Raw genomic sequence first — 17,986 nt, forward strand, 5'->3', positions numbered from 1 at the left:
GGTGGGATAATTGATGGTACAGCTACTAACTGGTGACTCAACAATAAAAAAATAAAGACAGTGTTGCAAATGATGGTGGGGTAACTGACACTATAGGGATAGCTGCAAGTGCTGGTAATGTAAAGGACACTAAAGTAACAGTTGATGATGATAAAGAGCTTGAATGGTTAAAGGAAGGGTTGGAAACAATAGAAAATGAAGATATTTTTGCATCCAAGAAAGATGCTGCTGGAGAATATAACAAAAAAGTTGCTGGAATTACACCTTTTCTGACTTAACAATCTTTACCTTCGCCTTCTTCGACAATTACACATCTTATACTGACAACAATATTTACCTTTGCCTTCCTTCGACAATTACTCATCTTGTACTGGTATCAAAGATCTCTAGCTCCGCTTCCCTCGCTGGCCCCTCTAGAGTTTAAAGAAGACATCATCAAATAGCTCCCTAATTTCCCTTCACTATATAGACGAAAAAAATACAATGTTCACATTTTTACTTTAAATCCGTACAATAGACCTTGTAAGAAAATATTGCAACTGAAAATTCCAAAGTATAAAGGTATCTTTCCTCACTTGCAAGCTCAGTTGATTTATCTTTGATCTTCGTCAATTTTTGTTTGATATGTTTTTTGCAAGTTTGAGGCGAAATTGATGAAGAAACATGGTAGTTTTATTAAGATCTAAAGGACACAAAAGTACATCAAATCAAAATTTGTCTTAAAAAACTATTTTTCCAAAGAAACACTCGCAGTTCAAGCATGTTTACATCAAACAGGTTTGTTCCAACAATTTTCGTCTATTTTTTATTTTAGTTCAAATCATGAGATATCGACACGGATACCTTTATGGTGGGAACCTGCCTATGGTAGGAAGACGGAGACGTTAAATTGTTGTACAGCGCGTGGAGAGGAAATATACGAGAACCGTCTACGGATGCAACCAAAAAGTACACTGACTTCCGTACGAGTTGGGGCAGGAAGTGTTTTTGCATGTTAAAACCAGAGGCATTTATGTATTTGTAAATGTACCCATTACGACTGGAAAAATGTTGCAAATGCCTTGGACAAAAAATGTGCATAAAGAAGGTACCGAAATTTTAAGAAATAATAAATGATTATCGCACATACGTGGGGGATAATAATTTGGAAGAAGGAAAAGTGGAGGTAAACGAAAGGATTCAAGCCTTCATTATATTTATATACATATATAAATTTAGTGACCAAGTGTTCAGCTTAAGCATCCAGAAAAATGGTCCCATAACTATCGTTATGGTAAAAAAACTTATTATAATAGGTTATAATAAATTTAGCAACCATTTGATTACCTGTTGGACTTATCCACTTGAATAGGATTATGCGTAAAAATAAGGAAGTAAGTTTGTCATCTAAAATAGTAAGTTAACGTAATAAACTAGTAATTTTTGCAGCCCAAAACGTGAATTGAAAGTATTACGAAACATACTTTTTAAAGAGATAAATTACAATTTTTATCCTCAATATACTTTTGAGGGAGTAAGTTTATTCGAAGTAATAGTATGTTTTTATACATAAATAATCATTTTTACTTATAACATAGTAAATTTCATTAATGACAAAAACATGCTAATTTATGGCAAAAATTCTCTATTATACTTAAAAACCTTATGCCAAGCCCATATTTTATTGTTATTTAAAATAACACTAAAATGTTTTATTAATGATTAAAACTGAGTACCTTACTTAGTAAGTAATGTTAATATACTTGTATAAATACTTGATCGTATGTGAAAAATTAGTATTTTTGAAATTTATACATAATTAAATTTTTTCTATTGCAGTTTAAAAAAAAAAGTAAGCGAAATTTTTTTTGCGCAGAGCACCGAAATCCACAAGTCAAAATAGTTGGTCTGAAAGGGAAAGATACAGCTGAATAGCATTGTTTAAAGCACCAAATAAATAGATGTAAAATGCTGGTTAAAAACTGGTACTTTGACATATAATAAAGGAAAGTCATAAAAATCAGGCCATTTATGGAAAAAGTTTTCATTAATAAAAATTCCAGCTCTTCACGGCTTTTTTACCAGTCCTCCAAAGCATGAGCAAAGTGCCAATAATTGAAATAGTAATTTTTTCGATTTATACAGAATTAATTTATTTTTTGCAAATAAAAAAAATAATTGAAATTTTTTATCAAAAAGCACATAAGTCAAAAGGATTGGTCTAAAAGGGAAAGGAATAGCAGATATGTACAGTACTTGTATTTCACGTTCGAAGGACTACAGTGCTGTTTTTGACAATACCCCGAAAAATATGTAATGCAAACGGAACCGATTCTTCATTATTTAAAATACCAAATCTGTGATTGTATTTTAACTGTTATCCATTGGTATTCTAAAGTATCATTTTTTCATCCAATACCACCTTTTAACACCCATTTTCCCTTAAAAATTTTATTTATTGGATGAAAAAAAATAAACCTTTTATGCAATAAAACACTAGCTCTTTGTAACTTTCCTCCATTATAAGAACAGAGTACCCATTTTTTCATAAAAAAATTTATTTATCAGATAAGATAAAAATTAACCCGTTTTTCAATAAAACACTAGTTATTTATGGTTTTCATCTATTATAATAACAGAGTACCCATTTATAAACAAAAAATTTATTTATCGAATAAAATAAAAATAAACCCATTTTCCAATAAAACACTAACTCTTTATGACTTTCCTCCATTATAAGAACAGAATACCCATTTTTGCATAAACAAAATTTATTTATCGGCTAAACTAAAATTAAATCCATTTTTCAATAAAATACTAGCTCTTTATGACTTTTCTCCATTATAAGAACAAAGTACCATAACAAAATTTGTGGATAAAATAAAATAAAAATAAATCTATTTTTCAATAAAACACTAGTTCTTTGTGACTTTCCTCCATTATAAGAACACAGTACCTACCTTCCATTAAAAAGTGTATTTATCGAATAAAATAAAAATAAACCTGTTTTCTAATAAAACACTAGCTTTTTATGACTTTTCTCCATTATAAGAACAAATAGCCCATTTTCGCATAAAAGAATTTATTGGATAAAATAAAAATAAATCCATTTTTCAATAAAGCACCAGCTACTTATGGCTTTCCTCCATAAATTATCTATTTTCATACGTTAATTTATTAGTTAGATAAAATTAGAATGAAATTAGGTTGAACAACAAATTACCCTTTACGATGAAATTGAAATACAGAAAAGTAACCCATAGCAAGTTTTAACTTCATTTCCAATACAAAAATATGCTACAAATTCTTTTGGCAAACGCAAGACACCTCATTCATAAAGTCTCAAGAAACCTTTCCAACCATTATGCAAAAGCAACTTATTCATTCTAAATTTTTAGCATCAATTTGATTATCAGTTGGACGTATCCACCTGAATAGGATAATATGTATTTTCTGGGACACGAGACATAATAGGAATTAAACTTGTATTAATGTAGACCTAACAAAATGAGAAAAATAGCATAACAATTAATAAGAATAACAGAGTTGGTATAACAAAATTAGTTTAGTCTACAAATTTATTTTTTTCTGCAGATAGTTCGCGAATATGACATTCAACCACTAAACAAAAGACATCTATATCTGTCTATATGTATTGCAGAGAGAATTTTAGATAAGGAGCTTTTCAAATTGTCAAAAGTTCGAATACTATTTTATTACAATTTTGCATTTCTAAAATTAAGAAATGTTTATCTCACAACTAATCCTTTAACTGCTCGTACAAATCCTATAATCGTGCTCATGTTTTTCCCACATTTCCCTCACATTTTCCCCACTAACCAATAAAATTAAAACTCCCAAATTTTAACTAACAGATAATAACCAACCATGTCAAATTAATATCTTTAAATTCCAATTAACATCTCACATTTACTGCTGACTTTACTGATAGTATTAACTAACAGTTATTTCTGACATTCACATCTCACACTTACCACATTACTCATAGTAATAACTAACTGTTAATTTAAGATATTCGCAACAACGAAAGTCACATATCCAAAATTTAGGAGCATGTTGAAATTATAATTTTCACAATTCAATGTATTTTATTGCCATAATATAGTTAACTCTCGGAATCATTCACAAAACTGCTGCACACTAATCCAATTGACCCCATTTAATTTGCCATCATATAAATTCAATACAGTGAAAAAATTACGTATCATACATTTTTTCACTAAGGATAAATCTCAGTTACAAACATTTCAGTCAGTGACAAAGCCAAGATTTTTTTTCTAGAGAAGCTAAAATGGGTACTCGAGTTTTTATAATGGAGAAAAGCCATAAAGAGTTAGTGTTTTATTGAACAATGGATTTATTTTTATTTCATCCGATAAATAGATTTGTTTATGCAAAAATGGGTACTCTATTCTTATAACGGCGGAAAGGCATAAAGAACTAGTGTTTTATTGAAAAATCGAATTTTCATGTATTTTATCCGACAAATAAATTGGTTTATGGGAAAATTGGTGTTAAAGAGGTGGAATTTTTCTAGAGGGGTTGAAATGGGTACTCTGTTTTTATAATGGAGGAAAGCCATAAAGAGTTTATTGAACAATGGATTTATTTTTATTTCATCCGATAAATAAATTTGTTTATGCAAAAATGGGTATTCTGTTCTTATAATGGAGGAAAGCTATAAACAGCTACTGTTTTATTCAAAACCGAATTTCATGTATTTTATCCGATAAATAAATTGGTTTATGGGAAAATTGGTGTTAAAGAGGTGAAATTTTATGGAAAAATGATACTTTACGATACCAATGGATAACAATTACAACACAATCACAGATTTGACATTTTAAATAGTGAAGAATCTCCATTTCAATTACATATTTTTCGGGATATTTTTCAAAAATAGCACTATAGTCCTTCGAACATAAACTATAGGTACTGTACGTATATGCTATTCTTTTCCCTTTTACACCATTCCTTTGACTTATGTGCTTTCTCATAAAAGATTCTCATTCATTTTTTTAAATGGAAAAAAATTAATGAAATATGTATAATTCGAATAAAATACTATTTTAATTATTGCCATTTTGCTCATACGTTGCAAGACTGATAAGAAAACCGTAAAGCGTTGCTATCTTTATGAATGACAACTTTTCTCGTAAATGGCCTGCTCTTTATTTCTTTCCTTTATTATAAGTCAACGCACCTGTTTTAACGAACATTTTACATCTAATTTATTTAGTACTGTAAACAATGATATTCAGAATGTTTCTTTCCCCTTTAGACCAAGAACTTTGACTTGTGGATTTTCGTGCTATGAGAAAAAAGATTTTCGCTTACCTTTTTTTAAAACTGCAAAAGAAAAAATCAATTTCCCCATAAATCTCAAAAATGCTTATTTATACACATACCATCAAGTATGTATACAAGTATAATAACTGTACTGACTAAGTAACGTACTCAGTTTTAATCAATAATAATACATTTTTGTGTTATTTCAAATAACTCTAAAATATGGGCTTCGTATAAGTTTTTTTAAGCATAATACAATATTATGGCCATAAATTAGCATGTTTTTGTCATTAATCAAATTTACTATGTTATAACTAAAACTCATTATTTCTGTATAAAAACATATTTTTACTTCAAATAAACTTACTCCCTCAAAAGTATATTTGGGATATACTATTGTAATTTATCTCTTTAAAAAGTATGTTTCATATTACTTACAATTTACCTTTTCGACTGCAAAAGTTACTAATTTATTACGCTAACTTACTAATTTGAATGACAAATTTACTCCCTTATTTTTACCCATAATCCTATTCAAGTGGATAGGTCTAACGGGTAATCAAATGGTCGCTAAAATTTTAGGAACCTATTATATCATATCTAAAACTGTGTTGTTTACCGTATCGATAGTTATGGGACCATTTTCCTGGATGCTTAAGCTGAACACTTGGGTACTAAATTTATATATGTATATAAATATAATGAAGGCTTGAATCCTTTCGTTTACCTCCACTTTTCCTTCTTCCAAATTATTATCCCCCACGCGTATGCAATAATCATTTATTATTTCTTAAAATTTCGGTACCTTCTTTACACACATTTTTTGTCCAAGGCATTTGCAATATTTTTCCATTGGTAATGGGTACATTTGCAAATACATAAATGCCTCTGATTTTAACATGCAATAACACTTCCTGGTCCAACTCGTACCGAAGTCAGTGTGCTTTCTGGTTGCATCCGCAGACGATTCTCGTATATTTCCTCTTCACGCACTGTGCAACAATTTAACGTCTCCATTTGGACTGTTTATAACGTCAACACGTGTCGCTCTCTGCTGGCCTTCCTACTATAGGCAGGTTCCCACCCTAAAGGTTTCCATATCGACACTATCATTTGAAATTACAGGGTTATGTCAGATAGTTCAATCACTCTGAGCATTTTTTACTTTTTACGCCAGCGTAATTTTCTGCCCGCGCAGCCACTGCTTTGGCTTGCGCGTCGCGCGGTAAAATAAAATCCATACAGTCAAAGCCTGGTAGAAACTCTCAAGTCGTCCTCCTCAACAAAAATTTTCTTGGCTACTGCTCCAACAAACCATGCAATCATCTGCTCTTTCTCGGTTATCAAACCTCAACAACCATATCAATCCCACCAAAAAGGTAGTTTCGTACACTTGATTCGCAGACTGTAATCTTTGGATTTCGTCTGATTTTTTTTTTTATTTTTTGGGAATTGGGACCATGTAACGAAGGTTCAGACTTTTCTGGTTCGGTTGATCTTCTTTTGACTGTGAACCTAATTAAGTTGATTAATGCTTGATTAATTAAATTGTTGTTTTCACAGGGCGGGAGTGAAGATGGTTTTGGTGGGCTAATTAAGATATCTCCTGAAGTTTCTGAAGCTTTATCACTTGGTAAAGCAGTTGTTGCTCTTGAATCCACTATAATTTCTCATGGTATGGATAAGCTTTATTCAAGCCGCCCTTATAATTTTGTTTGAGCTATATATAGTTTCTGTGGAAATGATTTTGATTGAGACTCAATATAATATATGGAATGTGGAAAGCCCTGTTGATGGTTCTTGATCATGAGTTTTATTGCTGCAAGTCTTCAGCTTACTGTACTGCTTTTGCATCACTAAACGTAAAAAACAATGTTTACAATTGCTCATTATGATTTGGTTTGATTAAAAGATGTGGAATTGATCTGCTTAAATGTATTGTCTGGATTTCCAAGTAAATTGAATCTTGATTAGTTGTAATTGCAGGAAATCTTAAGACATTACTAGTTGGTTGAAACGTTAGAATTGTCGCATGAAGTTTATTATTAGCTTGAGCATGTTCTATAGTCTTGGGTGATCTGATACATCTTGTCTATGTTACGAATCACACATTGAACTCGCTTGATTAGCATAAGTATATGGTGATATAAGCATCTTGTATTATTATAGCTTCTTTTTTTATATTTTTGGGCATGTTATTTTATTCAGTTAAGGGGTAATAGCTATATTTAGTTCTTTTTTATACAGTATCACAAATAAGACAATAGGTATTCTTGGTAGTGTATAGGATGCCATTTTTGTTATATCTTGTTTTGGAGTTTCTTTGTTTAGGACATATAATCTATCGCTATTTGCTATTTGATTCAATTTTTTCGTTAGATACTTTTATATCATTCAGGCGAAAATGTTCTATTACTTGGGCGTTTATGTAGATTCTCCTTATGGATGTATGTGTGGTTTGTTTCATGATTTGGTAATCTATATCCTTGTGTTCTGTATTTAGGAATGCCCTATCCCCGCAATTTAGAGGTAGCCAAAGAGGTAGAGGCTGTTGTAAGGGATAATGGAGCTGTGCCTGCCACAATTGCAATTTTGGATGGAACCCCATTCGTAGGTGCTGTTGTGTCTTAATATTTATGATGAATTTTGCTTATCTATACTACCTTTTTTTTTTGTAGCAACATAAAGGCTGAACATTTGCCTCTAAATCTTTTTCTAGCATACCAAATTATGTTACTTCCTCTGTGTTGTTGATTGTTGCTTTATTAAGATTCTCTTATGAATCTAGAAAAAATTTAATATTATACAGAACATATGAAATGACTCTTCCAACATCCAATCAATGAGACAACTATAGCATAGGTCAGATAGTCAAGGGATCTGACGAAGCACTAGCAATGCTCATGCTTAAATTTGGTAGGTTGAGGAAATAGCAATGAGTAGTAGAAGGGAGAGCTAGAAAAAGAAGTATCCCTGTGATGTAGAAATGCACCAGTTCTATCTGTGTTTGAAGCCACTATGGACACTGTCTGGCAGATATCAAGGGGGCAGTTCAAGTTTTTCAATCAGGGATGCTAACTGTGCATTAAAGGATAGATCAATCAAGAGAAGGAACTAAGACTGAGGTGCAAATAGAAATAAGTAATAGAGAGAGAACAAGGAATTGTAGCTAGAGAGTAAGAAAATTATGGGCGAGCTAAATCTATGCAGAAGCTTTTCATTTCTGCTGTAATAACTATATGGTTTTTAGTATTTTCTAATTGTTCATTGGATATTTTACTTTTTGTTGCTTCTTAAGGAGGTGATCTATGATGTGTTGAACTCTTTTGAGTGTCAACTGGTGTTTTTACATTGTGTTTGAAGTTTCGATAAGTTTTAACAGCCAGTTTGCTTGCTTGTGCAAATTTTCATGGTTTTCAACCACATATCTTTCTTAGGCTTGAAATAATGCTAATTTCACTAGAGGTGTATATGTGTTATTATGGATCAGTTTGAGGGTATCTATTCTTATGAACTAACTTTAGCACTGGACTTTCTTTTTTGGCTTAGAAATTTGGTAGCATAACTTTCTGAGAAATAATTTACTCCCCTTTTCAGCTGATTTATGAATGCATTCATGTTTATAAGTTTCTGTGAATCTCACCATGCAGTGGAATCCATTTTTATTTGCTTATCTCTGTCATGATACAGGTTCATTTAATCAAATAATATTTGTAGAATTCCCTCTGTAAAACTTCTACTTTTGACAACATTTCTTCTCTTAATGTGAAAGTTTTGGTATAAAATTTATGGTGGATGCGCTTCATTCTCTTACCTGTTCTACCTTTTATGGTCTTCATAGTTATTTCACATGTTCTTTCTTTTCATGTTCCATTTGCTGCCTGGGGTAATAAAATGAGTTCATCCCTTTTTTGATACAGAAAGAGAATACAATCTAATTGTAGTTTATTTGCATCTCATTCACGGATGTCTGCCTTTGAAATGAGTTAAAACAAACTAAAAGTATTTCTGTCCAACTCTCTACTTTTTTATTTGTAGGTTTAAGTTCAGAACAACTTGAGATGCTGGCTAAACTGGGAAAGAAAGTTCGTAAGACAGCTCATAGGGATATTGCACATGTGGTGAGCATTTTTGTTACTGATGCATATACATTGTATTCATAATACTCTTTGCATATTGCAAATCTGACGATCACAGGACGAATGTTTCCATCTTTTATTACTTCTTCGGATATTCCAAAATAAGAATGTTGGTCATGTATAATAAATATGAATTTTTTCTATTAGATGTTGTAACAGAAACCCCGCTTAGCTGAATTATTTTCTTGTTTGATTTAAGAGCAGAACTTATATAGATGCACATGCACATGCACATGCACACTAGTAAATGTACAACTAATATTTATGTTTACATATGTACATACAAAACATAGATATGCTACAAACAGCTTGAAAGTACAGTGTAGAGGTTCAGACCAATTATAAAAGTCACTTCGATGCAATACATTTTCATTTGTTCCTTAGCTTCTTGAGAACCTATGCCTTTTTAATAAAAGAGTGAGGAACATTTATGTCAATTCTATTGTGTGCTTTTCATCTTCTTCTCTTTAGAAAATGATGCAACTTGATGGTCTCCTGCCATTTACAAACAGCAACTGGAGGGGCTGATGGAGTTTGTCTTCATAATACCTGCTCAATGGAATACAGAATGCTGTGGAGAAGAAAATAATTGGAGGAGATGTGATGCACTCAATCTCCTCATACTACAGTACAAAAAAAAAAAAAGAGAGAGATGAGGCTACATTAAGTCTCGGATTTGACATGGGTACTTCACAGCTAAAATGTCTGATTCCAGTTAGTAAAGGACCTATCTTAACTAACTTGCTCTTCAGTTTGGGTTTCCAACAACTACAGAAACACTGAAGAATAAAAATTGAGGTTTTTGTCCAAAGGGGAAGTGTTGGTGGCTTTTGATGAGTCGTTTAGTAAGCTATTGCTTCACTGACTACTTAGTGATACCTAAAACAGATCCCTCCATTTGCTATACTGCCAGGTATTAATTGATGAATAATAGCCATATGAATTGATTGTTGCCCCATAGATCCTCAAGCTGAAAGAAATTAATTGTAGTTCTTTGTGTAATGATTTTTTTAATTAGTTGCTTATTACTGGATCTTCTTTCCAGGAAAGGAATTTTTTTGATATCGTATTCATTAGATTCAGAGTCCCTGATGGGGCTTTCTCCCCCACAGTAGTACTTTGCCATTTGCCACCTAGGCCTTGCAAGGTGCTTCTTGCTGTTTCAGACTGGATTTTTAGATGGGTATTCAGTGTTCAGAAAACAATAGAGGAACTCTTTCCTTTCCATGTTGAGCTTTTTCTAAAAATAAGAATTTATGCATGTGAAGCAATATCACTTTTGTAACAAGCAGATGTTGTTCACTGAAGTGCATTGAAAGAAGGTAGTTTGATGTGTTACAACTAGATCAAGGATATGACATGGTGCTTGTTTTGAAGGTTTTCATCTGGTAAAGAACTCACACTTTGAGTACCTATATTGTTAACATTTTTTGATATCTCATCTTGCCAACCCCTCTTCAACCATAGGCCTAATGTTGATTGGAAGGAAATGGAGGGCATGGTACAAGGGGGGTTGGCAAGATGGCAAATGAGCATACTTCCTGCTTGAGTGAACGCTGATGCATTCTGATGTCATAAGAAGGCTTGTCACTTGAGATTGCTTCACGAAAGCTTATCCATATCAGAGCCAAATTAAAAAAGTTACTCAAACGTCAAGCAATTCTGTGGTGATATATGAATTTGAACCTAGACGGTTAAGTTGCATTTCACTTAATTTTACGATCAATATGGACTACCATACATAACTTTCTAGTTTATCTGGGTTTAATAAAATGTAGAAGCAAATTTTGGTTTCTCGGAAGTATGCTGATTATGGCATTTATATCATCTTCTTAATCTTTCTATAGATAGTGCTTATATACATGTTTCTGCTGTTGAAACATTTAAGTTTCTTGTGGCCATTTACTTGATATTTCAAAATTATTGGGTCTAAATGGCTAAGTTCTTATAATGGGACAGCTTTGGGAATAGCAGACATGATATACATGTATGTAGCTCACTCGATCTTACTGCATTGATGGCTAGTTGATAGCATTCATTGACCTTTTGCACACTGTCTAGGTCGCTACACGCGGTAATGGTGCTACTACTGTATCTGCAACCATGATATTTGCATCTATGGTGAACATTTTCTAAACTATTTTGTTTCTTACTTTTCCTATTCTTTTTTTTCTCAGATTAATCCTACTTATAAGGACATTACTTGTAATTTTAATCCTAATCTTCTGCAGGTAGGCATTCCAATATTTGTTACTGGGGGTATTGGAGGAGTGCACAGGCATGGAGAAAATAGTAAGCTTATCATCATCTGCATTTTAGTGCTACACAGGGTGTTTTTTCCTCCTATCTTTCTTCTTTATTTAAAAATATGGTGCAAATTGAAGTTTGTTGCTTTCTGTAAGAGCATAAATTGCTCCACCTGTATGCTAGTTTGGGGCTTACTCTTCTGGAAAAACAGGCAGAAGAAACCAAGAATCAAATGGATAACTTTCTCATGTTTGAGACATGAAAAGGTTTAATCCAATGCGTCTCTGAATTGGTTTCGAAATCGAGGGTGTGAGAATTTAGTCAATCTTGACCAGCTAGATGTTAAAGTGAGGAATTCAGATCTGTGGGTAATACGGTTGGCAAGTATATCATACCTGGACAAGTCTATGGTGAGGAACAGTTAAAAGCTCTTTTTGGGTTAACATTCAGGTTCTCACATGGCATTATTAGCGGTTATAATAAAGGACAGAGGAGCTGTACAGCTATGTTTCTGGATACTCCAATGGCTGATTGCTCAAAACTACTGAATTCAACATTATCCAGACAACTGAACTTGTTAAGTCTGTGCATAAAGATGTGATATGAAATGATTCAATAGGTAAATTCGTCTTGTGGCATCATCTGGGAAAATGCTCTAGAAACACTAGCCTTATGGGAAAAAATTATTACATCAATGGTTGCTAATTAAAACAGTTAGCAGGTAGGGTGTTAGGATTCAGTTACCCAAGTAAATCTCTTTTCAGTATTGCTCTAGGTAGTGAGTAACCATACTTTTGGGATTTCTGTAATAGTGATAGAAATGATTGAGGTTTAGGTGTTTTTGGGCCAATAAAATGAAAATAGAGATAACTAGCTTCACTGTTTGGATAACAGACTGGAAGTTTCTCAATGGAGCAAATTTTATACAGAAAAGTGTTTCAGAAAAATAGTAAAGATGCAGACTGCGAACAAGGAAGAGAAAAAGAGAGTAGAGGAAAGTGCCTTACAAAAGTTAAGTACAACTCATATTCATTTGCTTTCTTCAAATTCAGCAACGAAATTGAAAACAAAGATAATCTGATTGTATATTTGCAAATAGGATAATGTCCTATATGCAAATTGTCTGTGTAGACTCTTAAGAGAATTCTGGGATAAGAGTTCAAATAAAGCTCAATCAATGGCAACTAGTAATCTAAAAGCTGTGAATCACTGCTAAGCATGTGTATTGCGGAAAAAAAAAGGTGTGTAACCTTGTATTTTTCATGCTGACTATAAAGAGTTGGGTAGGTTCATCAGCAGGGAAAACATCAAATGCGTCAAAATTTAATGGCAGGGATGAAATAGAACGTCAATATTTATGTGGTTATGGTTGTCTATGCAGCGATGGATATATCTTCAGATCTTACTGAGCTTGGAAGGACTCCAGTAGCAGTAATCTCTGCTGGTGTAAAGTCAATATTAGATATTCCAAGGACAATTGAGTATCTGGTAACTGGCTTTTCCCTTGAAGCAGCATTGCAAGTGATTTCACAAAAGCACCATGTAATTCTCATACTTCCATTTGAAACTACAGGAAACTCAGGGAGTGTGTGTTGCAGCTTATGGGACTGATGAATTCCCTGCCTTCTTCACAGAAAGCAGTGGCTGTAAGGTTCAGATTCCTTTCAAAGATTGTAGTATACACAATTTGTATATATTTTCTAATCTGTATGTCACCCTTAGATATCTTACAACACATGCAGCAATTTGATTTTGCACAAGCATATAAAGTCTAAATGATATTTGAACCCCTAGCTCTGGCCAAATGTCCTCCGTAGCCCTTAGGTGAAAAGAAATTCTATCAGTAATAGCATAATCTTCTAGAATGGTCAAATAATTCACGACCAAGTCGCTGTCTATTCTTGTTCCTAAAAGTCCCCTGGGTCAAAGATGCCTTATATTACCCTCTCATGTCCTTTCTAACCATGACCATAGCTGCTGGAAATAACCCTTCTCTCACAGAAAATCTGTGCTTCCCATTCTGCCACAACACTTCCACTTTCCTCCTCTTTATGCTGCTCCTAAATGCCACAGCCCTTTACATTTCCTTATTTGTTCTCTTCCTTTCTACACCATGTGCATATGCTTCTTATGTCCCTCCCCCTATTTCAATTCCTCTGTGCGGTACCTTCAAGTCTGATGTCACCACCCAACCACACTATCAATCTCCTTGTACCTTCTTTTTCTCCTCTTGTTTGCCACCCTTCCATCTGTCTGAGATCTGGCATTTCTCTCTGTGTTAGTGTCACTTTTGTGTGGCTCGGAAGTTAGTGAGCACATTGAAAAATGTTTCCTTGTGCATGTTCTTTATAATGTGGCATTTTGTCTCTAGCATCTGTATATATAGCCCTTTTGTTATAGCTCTTGATCAAAATCTTTTCAGTGGTCCACTAGTGTGCTAATAGTGTATTTGTAGTCTGGTGGTTGAGAAGCCGTGAGCTTCCAGTTTTTCATTCCCAAAATCGTGCACATACAGCTAATGGTTTCTTCTGGATATGACTTTTTCCATGGCTGATTGATTGTTGTTGGTAATATGGTCTGTGGATATTGAAGATTGGTAAACCTTTCTCTGAGGGTCAAAACCATGAGTTACAAGAAGAGGTGGAGAAGTTGGTAAAAAAGAGAAAATGGTCTTTGCATATAATTGTTTATATCCAGTTGTCACTGTTCCAAGTTTATACATTAACTACGCTCATAGTGACGTTGGGATGGCTGTGTTAACATAGAACTTAAAAAGCTAAGATTCAACTAAAATATTGATAAATGACTGAGTCAGTGTTCATCAATCAAGTTGCAGGAACTATTTTCTATATTTCCTCTTACGTTTCTTCATCATTATATTAGCTTGGAAGTTCTATTTCTGAGAGTATCGATTGAAAATGTGCACATTTTGGTTATGAGTATTGTATTTCTATTCTAGGATAAAAGCTGCTTCGGACATAATGCATTTATGTTTATTTTTACCTTCCAAGAAGAATTTTACATGACTGAAAGTTTTTACACATTTATCAGCTATATGTATGTTATACATGACTAACAGAGGATTAGAAAATGGGAAACTTTGTCGTAAGGGCGTGATAGGAATTTAACTAATAAAGAGGGAGCAAATTGAATTATTATCACATCCTGCCTTTTCATTACTGAACTTCTCTTTTATGATCTGTGATATAAACGTAAACTATGCAGGCACCTTGCCGAGTTGATACTCCTGAAGATTGTGCTTGTGTAATTGGTGAGTTATGTGCAGCTTCAAATTTTTCCCTGTTTCGCCCACTATAATGGTCAACATTATATGTCAGCCTATCATTCTTTTAATTTCTTTTGTCACTTTAACTGACAGATGCAAATACAAAACTGAATCTAAAGACAGGAATTTTGATAGCTGTCCCTATTCCACGAGAACACTCAGCTTCAGGAAACCTGATTGAGTCTGCAATCCAAAGGGCTATTCAAGAAGCAAGGTTGTTGTTTTCTTCACTATATTTATCACATTGCTTACTGGGTCATCCTACAGTTTTCTTGGATGCATCTTATTTGACTGACATACCTGCCAAAGATGTAAAAGAAACACAGCAGAAACTGATATTTTTTTGAGCTGTAACTACAGGGAGAAGAGCATAATTGGAAACGCTGAAACTCCATTCTTGCTTGCTAGAGTAAATGAGCTAACTGGAGGAGCGTCTCTTGCTGCCAGTATCCTACTTGATTATTGGATAGGGGTGGAGTTTTGAGCTATTCTTTTCCCTTTTTCTTGTGGATTTGGCTTTTTTTTTTTTGGTTTGGGAGGAGGGGTGGTGTGGTTGGAGTTGATGTTACTGTCATCAAAATTTCTTTTGTTATTAGTTTTAGCTGGAATGATGGGATTGCATAGATCAGACAGACGGTAGTGTTTTACTTTTGCAACTATCCTTAATGGAGTCCTCGATATTGCACTTGTAAAAAATAATGCGAGCATTGGTGCTAGGGTTGCAGTTGCCCTTGCCCGTCTTCGTGAATGTAGCTCTAAAGGTACATATTTACATCACCGCATTTTCATTTGATTAAGCACTTGTGTTTATATTCATTTTCAAGTTTCACTTTCTTGTTCACTCCTTATAGAAGGACAATGAGCTAATAATCTTACATCTAAGAACTTTTAGCTCGTTGAACTTCAAACTTTACTATTTAATAACCTGTATATCCTCTACGACAAGGCTGTAGAGAATATTTTTGTTGCTCACACCTCGATTCTTTGGAGCTATTTTGCTAAGGCAAAAGACCAGATGTGAAATGTTTTGGAGAGGCATGCCAGCTTCTTAATATTAAGAAATATTGAAATGTACAACTGTTTCAGCACATTCTGCCAATATTTTCACACCGTCGATTACGTTATAATCAATAGAAGTTTTGCCTTGGGGCCTCCTGTATTGGGAGCTGTGTCAAGCTCAATCCCTTTCCCTGTTATTAGTCTCTTGAGATTGTGTCTATAGGGAAACATTCACATCTATGTCCCACACTTTCCCACAATCTGGTTGTTGCCAACACCAAACGAAAGTACTCTGCGGTCGACTATAGGCTTGCTAGTCTATTGGCATTTCTTACACTGCAATCAAGCCAATGCACCTTCCATTCACACATCTGTATGAGAAAAGTTGGCCTCCATCTACCAACGATGGATTGTTCTTGTATAATGATCATAATGTATGACAATTTTCATTATCACATAAAATAATTTACAATAACTTATTCTATGGGTGATCACGGTAGCTTTACATGACATATTTTGCATTATCACATAAGTTTATTACAGTTATGTTTCCTGAACCCGATACTTAGGCTTTTGAGTGCAGCAGATTTAGCATTAAGTTAAATTCCTCCCAGCCCCCATAACTTCCTACTTCAGACGGAAACAAGAAAGAGGGATTCAGTTTAAGTGTTCCTGAAGATATTTTGGTTATTTGGATGCAAATTTGCTGTCAAGTTAGTTGAAGGGAAATTTACAAGTATACTGAAATTGCAAACACCCACCCCCCCAACACAAAACAACCACCAAACTTTTTTGGCTCTTTTGGGTAGGCGATGCTTCATTTGAGCCCTTTGCTTGTCGATCAATGATTTAGAGATCTGACATTTTGAGTTTCCTTTTTTTAACATGCTTCAATATCTTGCAGATGATGAATAATGGGTTGATGCTAAATGCTGCCTCAGTTGGACCATACAGTTAACACTGTCAATGGCAGAAAACTTTTCTTTCTTGTTCGAATCTACTGAGGAAAAAGTTTTGGTGTTCCATTAGAAGAATGTTTTCAACTGGCATGAAGGTTTTGTGTAGATGCTCCATTAGCATATCTTGAATATTTAGATGCACACCATATGCTGCACGTCCAAATGCTCAACATCCATACAGTTGAGCTAGGGTTGCTAAACAAAAAGGTGAGACAGTTTGTCCTTGATGCTCCATTGACAATTTGACATTGAATTTCACTCTAAAGAGAGGGAAAAAAAAAGTTTGACTGTAATTCTTACCATGTACTCTGTGCTGATAAAACCTGTGTACTATATATCAGCTCTTAGTATTATCTCTGTCACTATGGTGTTATGGTAATACAGATATTTTGGTGAAAAGCTTAGTGAAGTATATTGGTGCAACATTAAGGTTCTCTTTGGTTATGTGAAGGGTATTCTTTGTCACTAGATTTGTTATTCATCAAATCTGGTGGAAGATGATTTAGAATCTTAGATTATAAGAGTATTTGTTTACCAACTTTTGGTGCTATTTTGATATTTTTGAGATAGAATTGTATGTTATGGATGCAAAATCGGTTTCTTCTGCTTAAACCCTCATTGTTTTTTAACCAATGTCAAACTGACCCTGTCAATTCAAATTTTAAACTTTATATATCTGTCCAAAATAGCTCACTTTTCTGTGAAATCTCCAACTGCTTGTCATGCCTAGGACCACAGCTTTGGCATCCCTGTTGTAAAAGTTAATGCTAATATAGATATTTGTTGAATTTCACTAGTCTTTGGTCATTCAGTAAGCATTTCTCAAGATTTTCTGGTGGTGGAACAGCCATAAATTTCATTAGGCATAGCAGAATTCTAGTGAGTACAAAATATGGATTAAGATGTGGTTAACAGAAGTATGGCAAAGGCAAACTAATTCATACTTCCTGGAAGGATGACAAACATTGATCAGCTGAAGTATGGCCTGTGGTTATGTTTTGTTGTGTTATGTCCTGTCCGCTATTGTTTTTCTTCTCAAAGGTAAGTGGAGTGCTCATGTTCATAGG

The 17,986-nt window shown here is 33.8% G+C and overlaps 1 protein-coding gene across 1 annotated transcript; it reads left to right on the top strand.

The window, feature by feature from the left end:
• The first annotated feature begins 6,520 nt into the window (after positions 1-6,520).
• On the top strand, positions 6,521-17,457 carry LOC113749975 (pseudouridine-5'-phosphate glycosidase). The gene is made up of 13 exons (XM_027293874.1): positions 6,521-6,668; positions 6,853-6,964; positions 7,793-7,903; positions 9,328-9,410; positions 11,490-11,549; positions 11,660-11,720; positions 13,057-13,163; positions 13,249-13,326; positions 14,901-14,946; positions 15,055-15,175; positions 15,322-15,407; positions 15,639-15,722; positions 16,865-17,457. Exons 1-13 carry the CDS (start codon positions 6,606-6,608, stop codon positions 16,873-16,875), a joined length of 1,023 nt encoding a protein of 340 aa, XP_027149675.1. The 5' UTR covers positions 6,521-6,605; the 3' UTR covers positions 16,876-17,457.
• The last annotated feature ends 529 nt before the right edge of the window (positions 17,458-17,986 follow it).

This window comes from Coffea eugenioides, chromosome 1 (assembly GCF_003713205.1).
Source record: "Coffea eugenioides isolate CCC68of chromosome 1, Ceug_1.0, whole genome shotgun sequence".
NCBI classification, from domain to species: domain Eukaryota; kingdom Viridiplantae; phylum Streptophyta; class Magnoliopsida; order Gentianales; family Rubiaceae; genus Coffea; species Coffea eugenioides.